At 38.6% G+C, this 20,394-nt stretch overlaps 1 protein-coding gene across 1 annotated transcript; it reads left to right on the top strand.

Moving 5' to 3' along the window:
• Positions 1-9,020: 9,020 nt before the first annotated feature.
• LOC104426791 lies at positions 9,021-9,470 on the top strand. Its single transcript, XM_010039952.2, has one exon. It carries the CDS (start codon positions 9,021-9,023, stop codon positions 9,468-9,470), a length of 450 nt encoding a protein of 149 aa, XP_010038254.2.
• Positions 9,471-20,394: the final 10,924 nt, after the last annotated feature.

Here is a 20,394-nt window from a genome sequence, read left to right as displayed (position 1 = left end):
AAATCAATAACCCAAGTCTGTCATAAGTGTGTTGTATTGGTAAAACGAGAGATGTCGGAAAATAGCACATGGAAAAGGGATAATTATTCGTAAAGTCCTAAACCTATTATATAATAGCCAATTCAATCCTAAACTTTTCAATTTGCCAATGGAAGAAGTGTGCTAAAAGTCCTAAAAATTGTCATAAAAATCCAATTGAGTCCTAAAACTTCCAAAAAATATAATCAAATTCTCAAACTTATCAAGTTAGTAAAGATCTCCCATTAACTTTATCCAATTTGCAAACGAAAGATTTTAATAAGTTTTAAGACTTGAATGCACTTTTTGAAATTTTTAGAACTCAATTGTACTTTCGTGATAAATTTTAGGACTTCCAATATAATTATCCATTTGCCAAGAAATAGTCCTTTCGATTAATTTTGGCCAAGAAACACTTAAGTGGATATCCAATCAACAATGGCCATCTTACGTGGCACGATTAATATTAACATTGACATTTTTCCAAATCTTTTTAAATTTTTTTGAATTTTTCTTGTTTTTCCTTTCTTTTCTTTTCTTTTCTTTCTTTTCATTTTCCTTCACCGAATTTATGGCTAGTGGGGTCACCGAGGCCTAGTGACCCTCGCCCAAACTAAGTGAGGGTCAAGACACCCTAACCTATGGCCATCGAGGGTCATCCAAGTCTTGGGGACCCCACAAGCCAGAATTCCATTGAAAAAAATATAAAGAAAAAGGAAATCAAGAAAAATTCAATTACTATAAAAAAAAATTACAAAAATTCCAACCTCATCACATGTTGTGTCACATAAGATGACCGGCGGTGGCCGGTGCTAACTGGGTATCCACATAAACATTTTCCAATTAAAATTAACCGGGAGGATTATATTGGTAAATAGTGAAAACGTTTAGGATTAAATTGATAAATTTGAACAATTGAAGACTGAATTAGCTCTTCGACCAAAAACAAAAAAGACCGAATTAGCCTTGGTACAGTAAAATTAGGACATTTTGGACAATTTTTTATGTAGAACTTTGGGCATCTTGGGTGAAGATCTGATTATTAGGTAGCCTAAACCTTATCCCAATTTAGAGGGTAGCAACTATTGGCCTTGCCACACCAAGATGCTATGTTTGCTTTTGGAGGCCATGTCCGTCAATATAATGATCGTTGGGGCTCAATCTTTTCTACTTATTTTCCCTTATCTTTATGTATGTAGATTTAAATTACATTATAATAAATAAATAAAAGGGAAAATCAGCAAAAAATCACCAAAAATCTCAAACTTTGTCAACAGTGACACATTTATTTCAAATTATTTTTTGTAACACAAAAAACCTCAAACTTATATCCATACGACACATGTAACCCAAACATTTTCTTGTGACACAAAAAACTCTAAAATTATACTTGTGTGACACATTTACCCTCTAACTTTTTCTGTAACACCAAATTTTTGGAGTAAATGTGTTATACAAATACAACTTGGAGTTTTTTATGTCATAAAAGAAAGTATGAGGTAATTGTGTTACATTATACAAGTTTAGGGTAAATGTGTCACATAATATAAATTTGAGATTTTTAGTGTCACAAAAAAAAAATTAGGGTAAGTGTGTCACTTTGAAAAAAATTGAGATTTTTTGTGGTTCTTACCCTAATAAAAAATAGAAAACCCTAAAGAAAAAATGGAAACATACAAAATAATAGGTTGGGGTGCGTTTGATAACATTTCCGTTCTAAGGAATAATTTCTTTTCAAATTTCCAAGTGAGACAATGTATTTGGTAACTATACAAAATCAACATTCCCAAAATAGAAAAAGAACAGGAATGTTGTTTGGTATGACCATAAATTTTTCTGTGCCATAGAATTTCTTTTAATATTTTAACTTTTTTTCAAATATTTCTTTTTTCCTTTTTTTTTCAATTTTTTGTTTCTATTGCAAATCTATTCCCCGGCCACTTTTATATTTCGGAAAATAGAAAAATTAACTAATGTTATCAAACAAATTCATGTTTTTTTTTCTATTTTGGAAAATAAGAAATAAAAAAAAAAAACAGAAAAATTGGAGCGGTATCATGTAAACTCCTAAGGGCTAAACAGGAGGACGTATCATGTCTGCACCAGAATTCAATTAGATATTAGTACACAAAAGGGAAATTGTCATAAGTTCAATTAAGTCTTGAGCATTTTGGAAAAGTGCAACAAATTTTAAACGTTCTGTATTCGATATAGTTATGTGCCTTCCAATTAGGAGTGAGCGGTTCCCGGTTCTTTACAAATTCCGCCTGGAACCTGGAACCTACCCTTGGGTACAGATTCCTCATTTTTTGGAACCTGAAACCTACCCGTCAAAACCAAGAACCTAGAACCTACCCTGTCATAAGTTCCAAGGTCAGTTCCAGGTTCCAACAGGTTCTTTTTCTTCTTTTTTTAATTTTTAGTTTAAAAAAACGAAAATGAATGCAGCAATAATAAACAACCTTATACCTCTTAATCCTCACTCTTTTTTTGAGCTTATCCTTCAAATCATGATTAACACGGAAAAATAGCTTGAACTCACCATAACGGGGTCCAACACCTTGACGGTCCTTCAAGGATCAGTACTCCAAAACTGTAGATGTCTAATTTTTGTGTGGGTTTCCGAGTTTTCATGACTTCGGGAGGCCAATAACCTGCACTTCTAGGAGGCATTGTAGGAGTGCAGATCAGAGGAGTCAAGCCAAACTCTGAGATGCAACCTTGAAGGTATGTTGCCATGGATAAACCTCCCGCCTCTAGCCGAATGGATGTGAGCAATGCCTTTAGCCACTCCTAGAGAAATCTTCACCCACAATGCCTAGTCCAATGGTTGTCTCCCACCTTCTGCAAGTCATTATCAGAAGGTAACTATCAACAATGCATCAAATAGGAGACAACCTACAAAAGATGTTTCTAGGCAACATGACAATATTCATGCAATGACATTAGCATTTTTCTGTCCCTACAAGACATTGACCCTCACAGTTGGACACTTTCTACTGATGGTACATGTCTATATCAATTATCTTAAGTTCTATGTCTCATGCACCAGTGCATAATGCATACCAATTGCCTGGTCTTCATTCTAATTGCTCTCATATCATAACAAAGACATTGTCCACATTGTGCTTGCACATTAACATTAACTGGAGCATAACGATATGTGACTTTACTTGGTCATCAATTGATCAATGCCATACTGGAGAATGATACTGGTTATGGGGAAAAGCTTTTTTCTTACAACTTTCATAACTTTGGTTTTCACCTATCTCATAGCCAAAAAAATTGACTTTTATAGTCTGCCCTCCAGGCCAATCACAGGCTAACAAAACAAGACTAAGCTTTTTCAAAAGATCAATTACTAGATAATTGAGATCACCTAATCATGATATTTTTAGGTCATTGCTTTCTATTGTATATGAACACAATACACATATACATAAATGATTGGCGAAAGTAGGATTCCTTGGTTAGGAAAATTGTCTAAATAATATACAAAATTGACTAGGTGAAGCATACCATGCAGCAACAAGGAGAAGTTGCCTCCTATTATATAGTCATATATAAGGAGCTTCTCATCTTTTGAGTAGTAATATGCACAAAGTGGAATGACATTCGGATGTTGTCCCACCTCTGCATGTTTCCATTTGCTACTTGAACTCTCATTTCTCCGCCACCACTTCCTTTAGCCTTTTCACCACCACGGTGGTCTCATCTCAATCCTTTGCTTAAGCTTCAACAAGAACTTCTCATTGTCTTCCTTAGCTATCTTCAGCAACCTCTCCAACAAGTTCCTCCTCTCTATCAACCCGAGATTCCCGATATCAAACCTCTGTTATCTTGCCTTCACTTTCAGCAAGAATGCCCCGCCAAATACGCAAGTATGTTGAGGCTTTTCAAGTGCAGCCCTCACTATCAGCTGTCTTTAGTCATCCATGTATAATGAACATCACCTCATTGACAGGGTCCCCTTCCCTCACTATGTATGTACTTGGATCAAGGCACACAAGCATGACACTCACATCTCATAAATCGACCAAATAAAGCAACTAAAATATTATATTAGATCTAACAGGTAAGAGCAGAAACGACAAGAGATTAGACTTGTGATTGAAGCTAGAGGAAGTGAGTTTCTTCGGTGTCAAGGGCAACGAGCGGTATCAAGGGAAGTCGGGCGGCGTCGAGGGGGCGTTGAGGGGCGAGAGGCGTTGAGGGGGTTGAGGGGGCCAAGCGGCATCGAGCGGGTGTTGAGCGCAGTCAAGAGGGGGAGCGGCGTCAAGTCATCGAGAGGGGGAGCGGCATCGAGTCATCAAGAGGAGCAAGTTGAGTCGGCATCGAGGGAGTCGAGACGTTGGAGTGGATAGGGAGAAGAGAGCGAACAAAATCTGGAACTGAAACTGAGGGGAGTCGCGAGAAGAGGGAGAAGGAAAAACAAAAGGGGAAGAAAACATTGAAAATCAATTTAGGGTTTTTCGGTTCCGATTCCGGTTCCCAAAAAAATAGAACCGGGAATCGGAACTTCCCTCCTTGGAACTTGGAACCGAACCGGACCCTCCAATCCGGTTCTCCGATTCCCGATTCTACCCGGGAACTACGTTCACCCCTACTTCCGATAACCTCCCAACAATAATGTAGCACATGGCATGAAAAAAAAAATCAAGGAGATGTTCTTTCTTTTTTTCTTCTTATTTTTACACGTGTGATGCAGATGTATAGCACCGCATCATAAAATAGGCCAACAATTTAAAAAAGAGAGTAAAACCCCAAAAAAAAAAAAAAAACTGATAAAAAATTAAAAAGCCAAAAATAAATAAAGAATAAAAATCATAGAGAGAGGAAAAAGGCTACCGTCTCTCACTCTGTCGACCACATCGCAAGAGTTATATTCCTCATCAAGGCCCGAGCAAGGGTCATTATTGATTTGGTGATTTTTCTTTTTAAAACATTTTTCGCTTTATTGTACTTCTCCAATCCTTTCTAGATTTCTTTTCATATATTTTCCTAATGTGGCTTCCCCGCGGTGCCTCGTCAGCAAAATTGGGTAAGAAGTAGCCAAAAGGAAAAAAAATTGCACAAATTCAAAATGTTTTAAGACTTAATTGCAGTTAAGTTGAACACTTTTAATTCTCCCTGTAATTTTTCTTTAAAAAGAACAAAGAAATTTTAAATGATGAATGTATTTAAAATCTTAAACATATTGGCAAAGTGCGATTCAACCTTAACACTTTCAAAAATTAAAAGCAAGTTACTCTGTTATCTACATTAATTTTTCTCACGAAAATGATAAATGGGCATTTTTTTATTATTTTCAATCTCCTAAGTGGCATTTTTTTTGTTATGTTCTTCTCCAAATCTTGGTTAAATTAAAGTTAAATATAACAAATACTACAATTTTATTTTTTTTTTTTTAAAGGACCCCTGCTTAAAAGAAAAAGAACCACTAGGCCTCATCAATGGACCGTCGCTGCCGCCATGCCAGGAAGGGCTAATGGAGGTCGCCAAGGCCTCCCAGTCCCCCACCCCTACAGAAGAGAGGGGCCCACACCCCAAATTTGGGCAGGAATTGCTACACCTCGCCCATCACAGACACCAACCTCGGGCAAGGCCTGGAAGGGAACTTGATTATGGTTTTCTCAGGCTGCTCCCCTAAAATTATAATCAAACTCCTTTTCGGATCATTTTAAATTCTGGACAATTGAATGAGCTCTCCGTCCACATTCCTCGTAATTTGAATTGTTTCGTGTCCAAGTCCATTCTCCATTACTGATCAGATTTTGGAGGATCAGGAGGACACCGCGTGAAGATTTCGGTGCATAAGGATGTTCAGGGACGATAACGAGGGGCTTCTCGGGTCCTTTGCCTCAACCTCGCGTTCTTTGCAACACCATGCACGGCAGATTCGCGTACCTCGAGCATTTTCTGCACATCCGACGAGCCACGGAAGTTGAAATTGAGCTCCACTGTTCAAGTTGTCGTATGTTCTTGTAGCATTTCGATGCCGATGAGGCTATGCGCGAGTGTTTGAATGCGGTAACATGGTGAGCTTCCGAGAGATTCTGGGCAATGTATGATCCGGAAGGACTTGAGCTTGCGGGTGGGGAACGATTGTGTGAATTTGGATCCGTTTGTGTTTTTCAGTCTGTCAGCTTGGATCTTGAGGGAATGGGGTCTTTCTCATTTGTTCAGGTTCTCAAGGGTCTGGCTTCTAATCTCATCAAATAAAAAAGAAATACAGAATTACCTACTCAAGCCACCGATGGAATTCTCTGAAATGAACTTTCTTTTGAAATTTTGGATGCTGCGGGCCCATATCATAGATTTTTAGTTCGAGTTCTGCAAAATCCATCAAACATTTTACCCTATTTATTTTTTTTTTTAATCTAATTTAGATAAGATTTGGGGAAGAATTTTTTTTTTTTTAAATGCATGAATGAGAAAAAAAAAATGGCCACATTTGCATTTTTCGTTAGATAAATTGACGGGAAAAGTATAAAGAAAAAGTCATAAACATGTTATATTAGTATTAATTTAGTCAAAAACCTTTCAATTTGATCAATTTAGTCCTAAAATTTTACATTTGTATCAATTGAGTCCATCCCAAAATCGTTGACATCATCAATTGACACAAAATCGTAAAAGGAAAAATTTTTTAAAACAAATGATTCATAAAATTTTAAAAAATTGTAAAATTTATCCACGTTCGCACCGGTTGTCCTACATCGGTACAACCAACGTTCATATCAACGATTTCTAGTCAAAATCAATCGAATAGACTCAATTGACAAAAATGCAAAAGATTTAAGAAAAAATTGATATAATTGAAAGGTTTATGACTAAATTACACTAATACAATAAGCTTAGGATTTTTTTTTTGTACTTTCTCCCAAATTGATAAAGTTAACGAAAGAATCCCAATTACGTTAATTTGACAAGTTTTCAAACTCAATTTCACTCTTTGAGAATTTTAGGAGTCAATAATACTTTCACAATAGATTTTGGAGCTTTTAGTTCACTTATCCAAAATTTTAGATGTCGACAAAGCAATAAATTTACTAGGGCATGACTTCTTAACTACTTGGACTCAATAGTAGAATCAAAATGCAAGTATTTCTCGTCCTTAGTCGAATCGGTTTCACAAGAGGCCTAATTCTAGGTTCAGACCAACCTACCCTCGGACCGAATTAATTAATAATCTCGCTGAAAGCGAACGCACAGGACGAGAATTGATTGAGCCGTGTCCAAATGCCGGAGCATCAATGATTCGTTTAGGAGGTCTAGCGTCTCCGATCTTGCCATTGTTCTTGGGTAGTGATTGACTGGGAAGGGCCATAAATGTTAGGAATCAAAGGCGAGGGGAGTGTACAGTTGTGGATTTACACTGGACCATCGGGCCTTGCCCGGCTTAAAATTAATTTGTTGGAAAATTCGGTTGGCCCGAAAGGGTTTGCTCATTATGATGCGATGTGACCGGGATCTCTCGTTTTCCTTCACTTAAAAGGTAGTCAATGAACCGCGCCGTCCAGGCCGAATTGAGCTTATCTCCATGTCCGTCGGCCATCAATGACATTGATAGTTGAATTAGCATCTGTCATCTCGTCTGGTGTGTTAGGGGCACAAAATAAAAGCTAGATACCTTCCAATAAGAAGTCAAATCTAAGCATGTCAACTATAATATATTAATTGTCCAACGCCACGATGTTGAACTCTTTTAACACAACTTATACATGCGTCCTCCAATTCACATATACATCATAACAATCTCTATCATAAATTTATTATCTAAAACAAGTACTCTCTTAAACCAAGGAAATTTGGTGACAAAGTGACAGTGAGTTAGGCGGATATGCTTGCCACGCATGTCACAAAAGATACGGCCTCATGTCATTTCAAATAAAAATTTTGGGAGCATGGTAATGGAGGATCAAATCATGCACATAGACATGTTTTCACTTCTCCAACATAGAAAAAAAAGGGGATCAACCTCTTGTGCAATTGAGAATGCAAATAAGAAATTCGGGCATTTTCACATTAGTGTTTATAGGGTATTTCTTTTACTTGATGTAGTGAATTTTTACTTTACTTTCGTCCTTGATCATTGGTTAAGGCCAAATTATGAAAATCAGGCATAACAACAATTGAACATACGACTATACAAAAGTATAATGCATTGATTTCCAGAGTTTAATATGAGATGAGAAGCTCATATCTTTAAAATGTTGCTATTTCCTTATGGTACTTATGCCAACAATGTGTCCATCCAAATATGGGAGCCACGAGCATAGTGTGATCTGTCCAATGCCCGTCTAACCTAAAATATCCAAAAATTAGTTCACTAGCTCTGTAAACAAATTTGACCTGAAAAATCCAGATTATCGGCATATTTACGTTTGATTCGTGACCTTTTTGTTCCTCTGAAATTTCGAGTGGTGTAATTATATAAATGAATTCGCAAGAGAGAGTGTGAAAAAAAATTGCTTATAATTCTCTGTCTTTATAAAAATGTTTGAAAAGGGTTGTATATGTAAGCGATACATAACATTCATGTCTCAAAAGTCGTGAAATAAGAAATAAAAAGAAAAAACAACAAAAATTAGAAATCAGCAGGTGTGCTCTTGATTACGAACGGCAAGATCCCCCCCCCAGGAAAGGCAAAAGGGGTACTCGCAATCCTTCTCTCTATTAATGCCCGCCTCCCTCCACCACCACACCACCACCGCCACCACTACACCGCCCGTACTAAAAGCATCAGTTCCAGATGTATAAAAAGCGGACACTGAACAATGAATCCACGCATTGATCGATGAATCTGGCAACAAGGACGACGATCGTGTCGGAGACGGTCGCAGCTCTATATATGTAACAAGCCCAATTTATTACACCCAACGCTCCCTCTCTCTCTCTCTCTCTCTCTCTCTTTCTCTCTATCTCTGTGCCTCTCTGGCGTCGGTGAAGAGAGAGGAGGGAAAATAATGGCGGGCGTGTCTGCGAATCTGTATCGCGCGATGCGGGGCTACTGGGGGAGGCGGCGCTACGAGAGGCTGGCCGGGCCGGGCAGCCACCGGCGCGAGGACCGGGCGGGTCTCGACCCGGCCCCCGGGAGGCGGCGGAGGAGGGGGCGGTCCTGGCGGGTCAAGGTGGCGCCCAGGGTGAAGCTGCTCCGGCTCGCGGCGTCGCCGAGGAGGTTCTTCGTCTGGCTCCGCGACGCCTACGTGAAGATGATGCTCGGGTTCGCGAGCTCCGGCATGCTCGGCGGCGGCGGGTTCGGGTACGGGTACGGAGCGTCCGTCGGAGACGCCCGGGCCGCGGGGTTCGGGCGGGCCACGGCGAAGGAGTACGACCAGAAGATGCTGGTGGAGATCTACAAGTCGATGCTGGTGGCGCAGGGCCAGCTCGCGCCGCCGCGCGAAGCCGGGAGGCTCGGCTCCGAGGTCGCTTGCCGACGGGTGGATTGAAGATGTGGGCCCCTCGTAATAATGTCGGCCTTATCCTTTTTCTACCCCCTAGAGAAATCAGGCAAAAAAAGGTGGAATTTTTTCGCGCAGTTTTCTTTCTTCGGCCTTAGAAGGAAGTGAAAACGTTTGATTTTCACGTGCAAAGTTAACTCGGTGGAATCTGTAGAACAACAGCAACAGCAACAGCATCTTTAGTGAGACTCTCGTACACCCGCGTCTGACATGTCGTTAAATATCGCTTTCTGTAATTTTTTGGTCTTTTACAATTTATGTCCTTAAATTGTTTTAGCAAATAAAGTGGAATTTGATCATTATAATTATTTTATGGAGAGATTAAAAGCACAGCAAATGGTAGAATGGTAAATTTGGACCTCGTAGCGATTCCTTAGACACTGTTTGGGAACATTGAAAAACATCAACGTTAACCGGGGCATAATGTTTTGACTTTCCCCTATCTGAGAAAATTTACATTTAGCGGGGCATAATGATTATCATACAAAACTTTTTATTTGCATAGTTTCCGACTTTATGGTGGGGTTTGGAAGTCTTTTCTTACCTGAAAAAGACGAAAACAAAAGGAAGGAAAGGTGACCGCTGGAGGCAGCTGGTCTGCATTTGCCACGCCTGAACTCATGTGTCTAGATTTGTCACATGGGCGGAGTCGGTCTGATTTGAGTCTCGTTGGGTCGTGTCAAAAATAGTTTGACCCATTTTAACTCATTTCATGCAATATAATATAAATTCAGTGACTCGTATTTGACCCAATACATATTGTTAAAATAATTCCATATTTAACCAAATTTATTAAAACTTATTCCCAAATTGAAGTAAGAGTATGGACTAAGTTAATGCGAAATTGAGAAAGGGGGGAGAGAGAGAGAGTCATATGGGTGGGTTAAGTTTAAGGAAATTATAAACCCATTTAACACTTATATTATTTAACCGGGGCATAATGATTATCATACGGAACTTTTTATTTGCATAGTTTCAGACTTTATGGTGGGGTTTGGAAGTCTTTTCTTATCTGAAAAAGACAAAAACAAAAGGAAGGAAAGGTAACCGCCGGAGGGGGCTAGTTTGCTTTTGCCACGCCTAAATTCATGTGTCTAGATTTGTCAAATGGATGGAGTCGGTCCGATTTGGGTCTCGTTGGGTCATGTCAAAAATGGTTCGACCCATTTTGACTCATTTTCATGCAATATAAATTTAGCGACTCATATTTGACCCAACACATATTATTTAAAAAAAATCATATTTAACCAAATCTATGAAAACTAATTCCCAAATTGAAGTGAGAGTATGGACTGAGCTAATGCGAAATCAAGAAGGGGAGAGAGAGAGAGTCATATGGGTGGGTTGAGTTTAAGGAAGTTATAAACCCATTTAATACCTATATTATTTCAAATTTTACTATTTTAAACTTATTCACCGAAAATGACTAACTCATATAATAACTTAACTCATCAAATATGAGTTAAGAAATGAATTTATAACTCATTTTAATAGGTAAATATGTACCTAACCCCACTAAGGCTGGCCCATCATCGGACGAGCTGCAAGCCTGCATGCCCATCAAGGGATCATCACTTACATCTACCGCGATCTAAAGAGTCATAGCGTGAAGAAAAGTGCATCATTGGTAGAGCTGGCAAAATTGGGCATAAACCCATATTATGACCCATTTTTAGTTAAATGGATCATATATATATCAAGTGAAAGTTAAATATAGATCGAAATGGGTCAAGTGAAGGTTAAATATGGATCAAAAATAGATGTGAAAAAGTAAAACACAAAAAAAAAAAAAAAGGGTCTAAATGGGTTATTAGGAAACCCACTTTAAAGTTTAAACCCATGGCCTTTTTTTAACTTTATAAAAAAAATTATAAAAAATAGAAATTATAATTTTTTTTCATATTTCAATTTTTTTTCTTTTCTTTTTTTCTTTTTCTTTTTTCTTTCTTTTTCTTCCTTCCTTAACCAAATGACCGAGGTGATAGGCCGAGGCAAGGCTCGAGCTCGCCGGCAGGTCGCCGACGATTGACGAGGCTTGAGCCTCCTGGGATCTAGCAAGGCTTGAGCCTACCGAATGGGCGAGACTCGAGCTTGCCAGTGTCGGGCGAAGCCTCGGCCTCGCCGAATCGGTGAGATCGAGCCTTGCCCGACACCGGTGAGCTCAATCTCGCCTATCGCCGATCGCCATTGCCGTCGTGGCCCGGCCGCCAAGAAGAAGAAAAAAAAAAAAGAAAAATAATTATTAAAATTTATATTTAAAAGAATTAAAAATTCGATTTTTTAAAAAAATTTTAAAAGAATTATAAAAATTCCATTAAATTTGTATTGCATAAAAAAATTTTAACAATACTTTTTTTTTATAAAAAAATCATAAAAATGAGTTTTTTTAGGTTTCATTAAAATTTTTCATGTTACGCTTTTAGTTATTCAATGGTATGTTCACTTCAAATAAGAGAAGCATGTGCATAGTCTAATTTTTGTATAAATATTTCAATTTATAGGTTTTTTTAACTTTTTTATTTTATTTACTATTTTTAATTTAATTTGAAGTTTTAATCCAATTAGCATATAGTAGAAGTGGGTTTTCCTATAATATTAATAGGTTTTAGCAATACGGGTCGGGTATCGGGTCACGGGTATGTGTGGGGTCGGGTATGAGTTACTAGATTTACACTACAAGAATATTGATTAAAATGGGTTAAATGGGTCAAATATGGATCGACACATTTTCGACCCGACCCATACCTGACCCGACCCACCCATTTGCCACCCCTGATCATTGGCAAAGAAATATTAGGGATGTCAAAAAGAAAAAAGAACCAGACAGAACAGAACCGACCCTAACCGAATGTCCCGGGTCTTATTCAATTCGATACTCTTCCGGTTCGGGCCAAAATTTATTGAACTGCCTACGGACGGGGGTTTCTAAAAGGGGAAGTAGCCCGTCCATGTACTAATTTATCGTTGGAGATGCGTACGAGTCCGAGAAGGCAATGCCTAGGCTCATGGTGGGCTTGACCGGCCTGATCCATCGATTGGGCTTTCCATTTCTAATTAACCGGTCACTTAGAAAGCCATTGGAACTGAATACACGAGACAGCTGAATTTGATTAGATACTTTCGGCCTTAGATGCTTGGACTCGATTTTCGGTCGCCAAGATTTTGCAATTAGTCGCCCGACTTATTCGCCTTTTCATGAAGACCTCGATCTTGGCCTCTCCGGTGATCTTGTCCTTTTTTATAGGGCGGACTATCTCGATCAACCTTGAATTGGAAATTGTTAGCAATTTGACTACGAGTGGCAATTCACGTTCGGATCCGTATCCGTGTCGTGTCGGCAAAAGTGTGATACAAAACAGGTTGGACTGAAAGCAACACGATTCAATCGCGTCGATTCCTTTTGGTTTGAAGAAAGACTACTTGATTTGAATACGATCCGGAAAACAAATGGATTGATGCTATTCGATCCATGTAACACAACTAGATAATGGATTGAAGAGTTAACGCTATTGCATAACTTGCTATGAGACGAAATTAATCTGGCAACACGAAACCAGCCCACCGACACAAAATCGACACGAAATATACTTGATTTTTTTTTATAAAATCAATTTGCAAAATTGCTATAATTCATCCATGAAATATCATCAAATTAAATTTATAAAAAAAAAACTATAGTCAATGAATTATTGTCGATTTAAATCGTAATGGCGAGTAGCATGAAAAATAAAAAATAGTGCCATCACTAACTTATTAATTTAGACAGGTTATATAGATCAATAGTGTATCTGACAAGTTGAACATGAACATGACCCCAGTCATTAACATGACTCGGGATTCGATACAAAATTGACCTAAACATGTTAACTTCATATAATGTTCAAGTTGTGTTGTCATATCACGTCAAAGTCCCCCAAATGGTCTTTTCATAATGGAGGTTAGGGATTTATCTAACGGGTTGAGCACGAACACGACCCTAATCATTAACATGACTCAGGATTCGACACCAAATTAACCCGAATGTGCTAACCTAATATAAAGGCCCTGTTTGGTTCAGCTTTGGGAATGGGCTTTGAGACTCTAAAATCTCTTAGCCAAATGCAAACTTGTTTCGTTCGATTTTTTGGGCGACTTTGGCAAGATGCAGTTGCATCTCCAAATGACTCTAAGGACTCTTAATCCAAAGTAGGTCTTGAGGTCCTTTGGGAACTTTCATTTTCAAAATGCAAGTTTCGATTACTGTTCACTTCGCGGTTACTATTCATATGCAAGAAAAATCACCGCACGAAGGCCAACAACCGCTGGCCAAAGGGTTGCGCGCGCCAGCGACCGCCGCCTGAGGGTCGCTTGACCCTAGTGACCATCGCCAGACCTTAGGCGACACTTGGGTCACACAACCCAAGCGGCCGTCGAAGGTTGGGCGACCTCAGGCGGCCGTCGCCTGGGGTCGCCCAACCTCGGCGACCGTTCAAGGGCCATATCCGACCATCCCGCCACTAGATCCGATAGTTCGGTGGCCAAACTTTAAAAAAATATAAATATTTTTTTTTTTTTTTAATTTAATAAAATTTATTTACAAGTGTAAATTTTACCAAACGGTATTTTTGACCAAAGTTGTATGTCAATGTAAATTTTATCAAACGATATTTACATTTCGAAAAACCTCATCCACCCAAAAATGCATTCTTCAAAAACCCAAACAAACAGCCCAAAGTTCAAGTGGTGTTATCATATTGCGTCAAAGCCCCCAAATGTCAGGGATTTCAGTAAAAAACAAAAGCTCATTGAGAATTGATCGTACCAAAATCCAAAATAGTTGCATCAGTCTTTTCGGTTTTAATAATTCCTTTGCAGGTTGGATCCAATTTTGAGGAGAGAGAGGAAGAGAGATTATTAAATTTGGAAGTTATAACGAAGCATTATAGCCGCAAGATACCCGCAACGTTGCTCGACCATCAATGCTCAACCTAATTCATCGCTACTCTCTATTTTCTAACAAGTCAATCGTAGACACGGGTGAATCGGATCGAAGTAGTTCCTTAGTCAATTTGATTTGGGTTGGTATTATATTCGCAGGATTATTATCAGGTTGGTCCGCCGTTTATGCAAAATCATCCTTATTATAAATATTTATTAGGGATGGGTGAGGCAGGTATTCAAAGTTAGCTTTGTAGTCAATTTTTTCCGCATATTAATCGTCAAGCGATGAATGCGTAATACATTGCTCGTGTGGACAATGGCCGTGTTTCTTATCATGTTTGATTTTTTTACCTAATTATTCTTCCTCCAAGAAGACAATAAAAAGCGGAAGCCGGCAAAGGTTGCTTTAGAAGAAAAGGAATGAAGTCCAAGTGAAGAAAAAGAAAAGGATAAAAACAAGTAGAAGGAATGCATTGGAGTTCGTATATCTTTCCTGAGCAGCAAAGGTGAAATGCCAATGAAAGGCTAGTCATCTATATGTCGGAAACAGGAAATTCACAAAAAAAAATTGCATTTAGTAGGAACTAGGAACGGGAATTGAGAGTGCACGCTAGACTCCGATCGTTTTAGCGATAAGGAAAAGGAATTAAACTACTTAAATTATTTAGGGTAAAATATTGAGATGTATGAGTACGCGTTGACCCATTAATAATAGCAAAATAAATATTGCATGCCGCTGGCCTGATAGTTTATCAATTATAAGTAGAAATGAATAATAATCTGGAAATTTTTTTATATTTTTTTTGGGGTGGGGGATTATTTATTTATTTAATTTTTGGTCAGAATTTGGGGGTTATTGACCAGGCGACACTTACGGACTTCGTCAATGGATATGAAGTGAGCAACAAGCCTCCCGCTGCCGAGTGGGAGGGAGGCACTTGATTTTTTTTAAAGCTTTCCCTTCGCTTAGAAGAATCACCCGATTTGTTTACCCTCATAATTCAGACAAACCTTTTTTTTTCCTTTTTTTCCCTTCAAATTTTAAGGTACTAAAAAATTGTATCTAACCGACTATACACATGTAAATATCATATATGACTCATTACTTCTCTTCATATATAAATTATGCCTGACCCGAGATGCAAATCATGGCCACATCATACAATTAATCCAAAGACAAGCGAGGAAGTGTGACATTAGGAGTTGCATAGTTATTGAATCCCCCAAATCGCGTTGTCGTTGTAACTATACTATTTTTTTTTACCCAAAAAAAAACCAATAAAACTCATACGAATCCAGTAGAGATGGCTGTGCTTGATCAATATAGCGAGTTCGGAAATAAACAATTATCGGTCATTCATAGATTATCAGGCTGAACGAGCTCTTTCTTCAACTCTCCAATCAAAGAGACCAGTTTTCTCCATCCATATATCCAACCGGTGGGTCTCCGTCGGGAAGAAGTACGCTCAATTTGTTCCAACGAGCGCCTCGATTGTTCTATATATTTAATATATTTATCTATCAACCTTGCAACGGTAGCTTCCCGCCTCCTTCGGTGAGAAGTTCCCTTCCCTTTTCTAAAATGCCTGATTGGTAGTCTGCCTCAGAAAATGTACAAAGTGGAGTTACCCATGTTAAGGAGTTTTTTGCCCAAACGCGTTAAAAGAGTTAAATGGTCCTTTTTGTGGGCGATTGAGGGACTTTTTTTTTGGGGGGTTTAATATTTCATTTACTAAACAAAAACAACAAAAACGAGAGACCCAGTAAATGGGCATCATTACATAAAAGGTCCAACAAAGTTTGAGGAAGGGACAAAACCCAATTCAGAGATAAGTAATTTTTCTTGTGAGTTTTAACCATTCAATTTGCAATAAGGTTGGCCTCTCTAAAGCAATGATTATCCGAACATTTGAAAAAGCTCTCATTTTTTCCTTACACTTACTAAAAAGAGGTTGAGTCTCCCAACTCAATTGTTCTGAACTGTTCATGGCTTTGACTAGTTACAAGTTGTCTAACTCAATAATAAGCACTTCGTGTCTTTTAGAAAAGAAGTAGTGGAGGGCCTTGAACCTCACAATATGATGAATTTTCCTATTACTATAAATTTCATTGATATGTTTTGAGTCGCGCATGCCCAACTTTCCAGAGTTAATGCTAAGATTTCCTCCTCCTCGAATAATAAATAGCACTGCGCATACGATTTCCGATCGAGACATTATCAATACATAATAATAGCAGTAAGCAGCATCGGTCCGAATACGACGTCAGCGACTACGCACTGCCCAACGGCTAGCGAAGCGAAGTGGGGATGCAACGTCAACTCTCGACCCCTTCGCTTTTTCCCTGGATCGCTGCCCCTCGCGCAGACGACGCCGCACGCTTCTCCTCCTGTTCCTGTGAGTCAAAAATGGCGACCGACGAGGAAGCCAACGGCTACCTTTCGGTGCCCGCCAAACGTTCCTTATTTTCCATTTTCATGTCAGAAAATGGCGTCGCGCCCCACGCCAACTTCAAGATGGAGAAGCGTGACGTGATCTCCACCCAATTATTGGGTGCACGCCCGACGCATCGGGTTCACATGCATCCGGGTACATCAAAAAAGGAGCACGATAGCATGTTCCGACGGAGAGCCGCCCACCACCTTTCGATGACTTTTACTTCCAACTCGAATCGCCGGCCACGCGCACTTTCAAGTTTCAACGGTGACGAGAAATATAGTTTCAGCTCGATCCCGCAGTCGTGGCTACCAAGCCGCATCTCTAGAAAAACTCTTGCGTGGTGCTTTGAAGGGAAGACCAATATTTAATAGGTTCTCAACATTCGACCGATTTTTAAAACACACTTTCTGGCCAAACGATTGGAAAGTCACTCTATCAATGCGTCATGTTTCATTTATCCCATATCAAAGTAAACTTTCTTTCAACCGGCCTCAGTAGACCTTCTATAAGTTGCCTATTAAATTTGGAACGTTATAAAAAATTCCAAATATCCGTCACTATCCTTCCTTTAGGAAGCATTTACATGAGTACTTATATGCATTTGTGTTTGTACTCACAATGATAAAGTCAAACCAGATAACCAAACAAGATTCGATAGGTTATGTCAACAAATCGGAGTTCGTTAATTAACATATTTTTTTCTTCCATTTAAACTCATTGCCATAGCTCTTTTAGTTGCATTGATAGGTTGCATCGATAGGTTGCATGTTGACCAAAAAAAAACTCATTTCCATAATTCTTTTAGTTGCTTTAATAGGTGCAATTATTGTTGCTCGTCAATAATAAATCTTTATAATTGATAGCAATCAAAATTCAACTTTATTTTGTACTTGTTATTTTATAATCAATTGAATACGTTAAATTCTTGTTCACATTGAAATGATAAGCATGCGCATGTACCCAGTCATCCCTTGATGACATAAAACTCTTACGAGTGAAAGAGGACCCTTCAAACTAACCTTCTCAATAAGCATATAGTATGAAACCCTTTTCGGAAATAAAAAGGGAGCCGAACATTTTAACTCGACCAAAATATCCCAAACATCAATTGGGTACTCAAGAATTACACATTCTTCGATGTGCTATCATCTATAACACTATCTTCAAGTGTGTGTACATGAAACTAGCTACTTCATGCCGCTTTCTCTCTCCAAATTTTGACAAATTCGATGTCATTATCTTCGACATTGACTCGATGCAATGGAGCATGTTGGTTTCCCTGGTTTGTTTCAATGGAACACGTTAAGCTTAGCTGTTAGAATAAGCCATCGCCATCTTTTACAGAAAGGCTGATGTGAAGGTTGGAGGTTGCGGGACAAATATATAAGGGAACTAGCGTAAAGAAGCAGAATACGATCGATTGAAATTAGGACGAGGCATGTATGAAAGATTCTCAAAACAGAATCGTTCTTTTCCCGTATAAATTTGTAATCCGCAACATAAATTATGAGCGTAAAAGAGGAGGGAATTTATTTATTTTTTTTAAATAAAAATTTTCTCTCCTATTTTTCTTTTGACACCATTTCCAAACATAACCTAGGGTATAATATTTGACAATAAGTCTAACAATCTTTGTATTTTTCACCAACTTATCAAGAGGATATTCAATTAGATTGAATTTAGCCAGGAATAACTGCATGTGAGGGTGAGCTAGTTCCAAGTGCCATCTAAGTTTCACCTAGAATTTGGAACCAGTTAATTGGAACAAGTTCCTCATTTCTTGAAATTTGGAATGTACCTTATATATCTTAGAATATGGAATCTACCTTATCATAAGTTATACTGTCTACCCAAAAGCCAGCCAATTTCTTTATTTTTTTTCATTTTTAGTTAGGCCTAACTTCTCCATTTTATTTATTTTTTGTTTTTCTAATTTTGGCACGGAAAAAATTGATTGAAGTTATCTAGTTTTCTAAACCTTTTAAGTGCACCACAACTTCACAATGACTCATGGCTATATCTAGTTATTAATAGTCCATATCTTTAATTTGGCTTCAACAAATCAATTTAGATTTAAGTAGCAAAAGGGTTCTTCTAAGTAGAATCTAAAACTAACCTTGGATACTCTGGAACCAATCCGGTCTAGTTCTCTTATTCCAAGTTCTAGACTGGAAACCCCCACCCCTAATTACATGATAGAGATAGAAATAGAGGGAAACTTTTGTGGGAAAAAAGGTAAAAAGAAAAGAGAGACATACTTTTATTTTTAGTATCTGACATGTATTGAGAGAATGTTTTCACGACAAGTTAAGAGGTTTGTTTCTTTCCTTTTGGGTTTTCCTCTGAATAAAGATGAATTCATTAAGAAGTTCCTCACATCATCAGTGAATTGAATTATAATCCTATTGAAAATGAATATGGCGCTTTGGGGGAATTTATGTATTCCCCGTTCCATAAGCAGCAGAAGAAGATTGCGAATGAAGCAAGACTCAGTTCCACAATTTAAATTTTGTCGACCAATTGAACCCCATCAAGCTGCCTTACCTTCGAGTACAACCATTCCCTTCAAACACAACATGCTGAGAGCAAGATTTTGTCCACAATGTTCTCTGTTCATGAAAGAGCTTCCCTCTGTCCCTCAAGTAATAGTTCCCCTAAAATCCTAAAGCCACCTTAAGGAGGTGGTTTAGAAAAAAATAAAAAAAAAGGCACTTGAAAACCCCTAAATCAGATGTTGCTTTCAAAAGCAGTTTTTAAAGAAAAATAGAGATCATTACTTGGCGTCATGGAGGTGATTTTTTTTTTTTTTTTTGGTAAAGTGGCGTCATGGAGGTGTTAATTGGGTAAGTCCTACTAGATTGTGGCGCTATCGTCTAACCTAATTTGATGTTTGGATTAAGTCCATCACAAAAAATATATATATTTGTAAATCACTGTACGGATAACCGGGTCTAAATAATAACAAAGTATTTCGATTATTACTTCCATGGGTTAATTTAAAACTCTTTACAGCTTCTTAATAGCGAAAACTAAAGGGTCACATGTATACCTTAGACAAATATTCAGAATTTTCTACCGGGCGATGGAAATATTAGATCGCGCATTTAAGGTAATTAGACTCGATTGAAAGACTGCAGACCGGCCGTACGTGGAGTTTCCCCAAGTGAATGCTCCGACAGAAAGAGGGAAAAAAACAAAACAAAAGGACAAAAAATATTTCTGCGTTTTCTTTTTTTTCTTTTTTCACTTCGTTTCGGGAGCATGCTTGGAATTATCCGGAAAATGAAAGGTTTGGACAGTGCGTGCCAGGCTGGAAGGCTAGGGCCTTGAGGCGTACGGACGAGAGCAGCAATCTGCCGCTGCGTCGCCTAGGGGAGGGGAGTAAAGCCTGCCTGAGCGAATTTAACAGCTGTTCCGCGCACCGCAGGTGCACCGTACGCCTGCAGGAGGAAGGGGCTCGTCCTCGCTGAGACCGCGAGGCTTGCCCAAACACCTGCTAGCTGGCGCAATCTTAATGGTCTGACCCCGACGCTGGTCTTCCCTCCACAGCTATC

The sequence above is a fragment of the Eucalyptus grandis genome, chromosome 11, assembly GCF_016545825.1.
Source record: "Eucalyptus grandis isolate ANBG69807.140 chromosome 11, ASM1654582v1, whole genome shotgun sequence".
NCBI classification, from domain to species: domain Eukaryota; kingdom Viridiplantae; phylum Streptophyta; class Magnoliopsida; order Myrtales; family Myrtaceae; genus Eucalyptus; species Eucalyptus grandis.
Note: the sequence above shows the minus strand (reverse complement) of the source record. Positions and strands in the feature narration are given on the sequence as shown.

What these genes read in the sequence shown, in the direction of transcription:
- LOC104426791 (XM_010039952.2), top strand. Translation starts at nt 9,021, where the DNA reads ATGCGGGGCTACTGGGGGAGGCGGCGCTACGAGAGGCTGGCCGGGCCG.